Here is a 1,675-nt window from a genome sequence, read left to right as displayed (position 1 = left end):
TTTGAGGCATATGATAGCTATGTGATTAACATGATGATTCAGCCTCTATGGAGAGAGACATATGACAACAAGCATGATCATTTCTGACGTGGAGCTAATCTGAAGTAAACATTGAATACTGCTTTCTATTCCTCCATCTTGTGACTGTGGAACTCCCTCTCTTGGATATCAGCATGTGAAGGACACTGTTCAGGAACTAGTTGATGCTCTGTATGTGATGACTACTTCCATTCTGGAGAGGATCACAGATACATGGATCAGAGATTCAAGCTCAAGACGGGGACCAGGGATTATTAAAAAAATGTAAGTATTCAGAAAAAGTCATAATTTTGATATTTTAAGAAAAAGTCATAATTTGAAGAAAAAGTCAGAATTTAGTGAAAAAGTCTGAATATTTTTGAGAAAAAGTCTGAATTTTGATATTTTTGAGAAAAAAATCTGAATTTTGATATTTTTGAGAAAAAGTCTGAATTTTGAGATATTTGAGAAAAAGTCAGGACTTTGAGAAGAAAATCTGAATTTTGAGATTTTGACTACTTCCATTGTTGAGAGGATCACAAATACATGGATCCTGAGATTGAAGCTCAAGCCGGGGACCAGGGAGATGTTCTAACAGTTGTATATATATCTTTTTTAATATTAACAGTATATCTAATATATCGACACTAAACGGCAGAGGACTCACAGGGGGGGGGATCTGGACGCCGAGCTCCTGGACGACAGCCGCCAGCTGCTGCTGCAGATCTGCAGAAACACTGACATCAAACGGCTCCAGCTGGAAAACATAGAGACACAGAGAGCCTTGAACACAACACAGGAAACCGCTTCATGTTTATGCCTCTCTAATAAATCAGACTGTCTGTGCGTATATCCTGCATTGAGTGAGTGCACGTCAGCTGCTATAATTTGTGTGTGGTAATAACATGTTTATCAGTGAAAAATGCGCTATTGAAACCCTAAAAACAGCATTTGAAGGTTAAAATTCTGCAAAATAAATGTAAAAAAATAAGAATATTGATAATTAAAGACGTAATCCAGACTGTAAAATAAATTAGAGCAAAATCCCCCTGGCATTAAGTTTAATGAAAATAATTGAATTAAAGACAGAGTGGCATTATTTAAAGGGTTACATTTCTGATTTAAAAATGTAACTCAGTGAACATTTAAAAATATGAACATATAATATATTTTCACAATCAAAAATTGACATTCACATTGTTAATAAATAATATAAACCTAGCATGTATTTAAAAAAACAGTGAGAAAATAAATGTAAAGGTTTAACATTCAGATTTTTGACGGTCAGAGTGTAAAATCATATTCATGTCATCGTTATGTAATTTTAGGATAGTTGGATTGAAATAGTATTAATATTAGGGGTGGGGGAAATAATCAATACGGCATAGTATCGCGATATTTTGCATGGCGATATTGTATCAATACACGGACGCCAAGTATCGATATTTTATTATATTAACTGTAGCATATCCCTCCGAAAGATGGTCGTATATAAAACAGGAAGTTACGTTAAGACATGAATACAATTGCAATGAAAGCAACAAAAACAATGCCATCTCCTTTTCAGGTTCAAAGAACACACATTGGGTTATTTACATAAACTATGACGCATGTGATTTGCAATATCACAATATATCGTATCGCAATACCTAGCATA

General features: G+C 34.3%; 1 protein-coding gene across 1 annotated transcript in view; it reads right to left on the bottom strand.

Annotated features, from left to right (window-relative positions):
• Nucleotides 1-664: 664 nt before the first annotated feature.
• LOC104958536 (ATP-dependent RNA helicase A-like) overlaps nt 665-1,675 on the bottom strand; it is a gene marked incomplete at its 3' end in the record, with an annotated part of 2,719 nt that continues 1,708 nt past the window's right edge. Inside the window, exon 4 of the mRNA XM_010786277.1 lies at nt 665-775. Within this exon, the coding sequence (XP_010784579.1) occupies nt 665-775 (111 nt within the window). The remainder of the gene's footprint in view (nt 776-1,675) is intronic.

This window comes from Notothenia coriiceps, unplaced genomic scaffold (assembly GCF_000735185.1).
Source record: "Notothenia coriiceps isolate Sejong01 unplaced genomic scaffold, NC01 NC01_scaffold00028945, whole genome shotgun sequence".
Lineage (NCBI taxonomy): Eukaryota > Metazoa > Chordata > Actinopteri > Perciformes > Nototheniidae > Notothenia > Notothenia coriiceps.
Note: the sequence above shows the minus strand (reverse complement) of the source record. Positions and strands in the feature narration are given on the sequence as shown.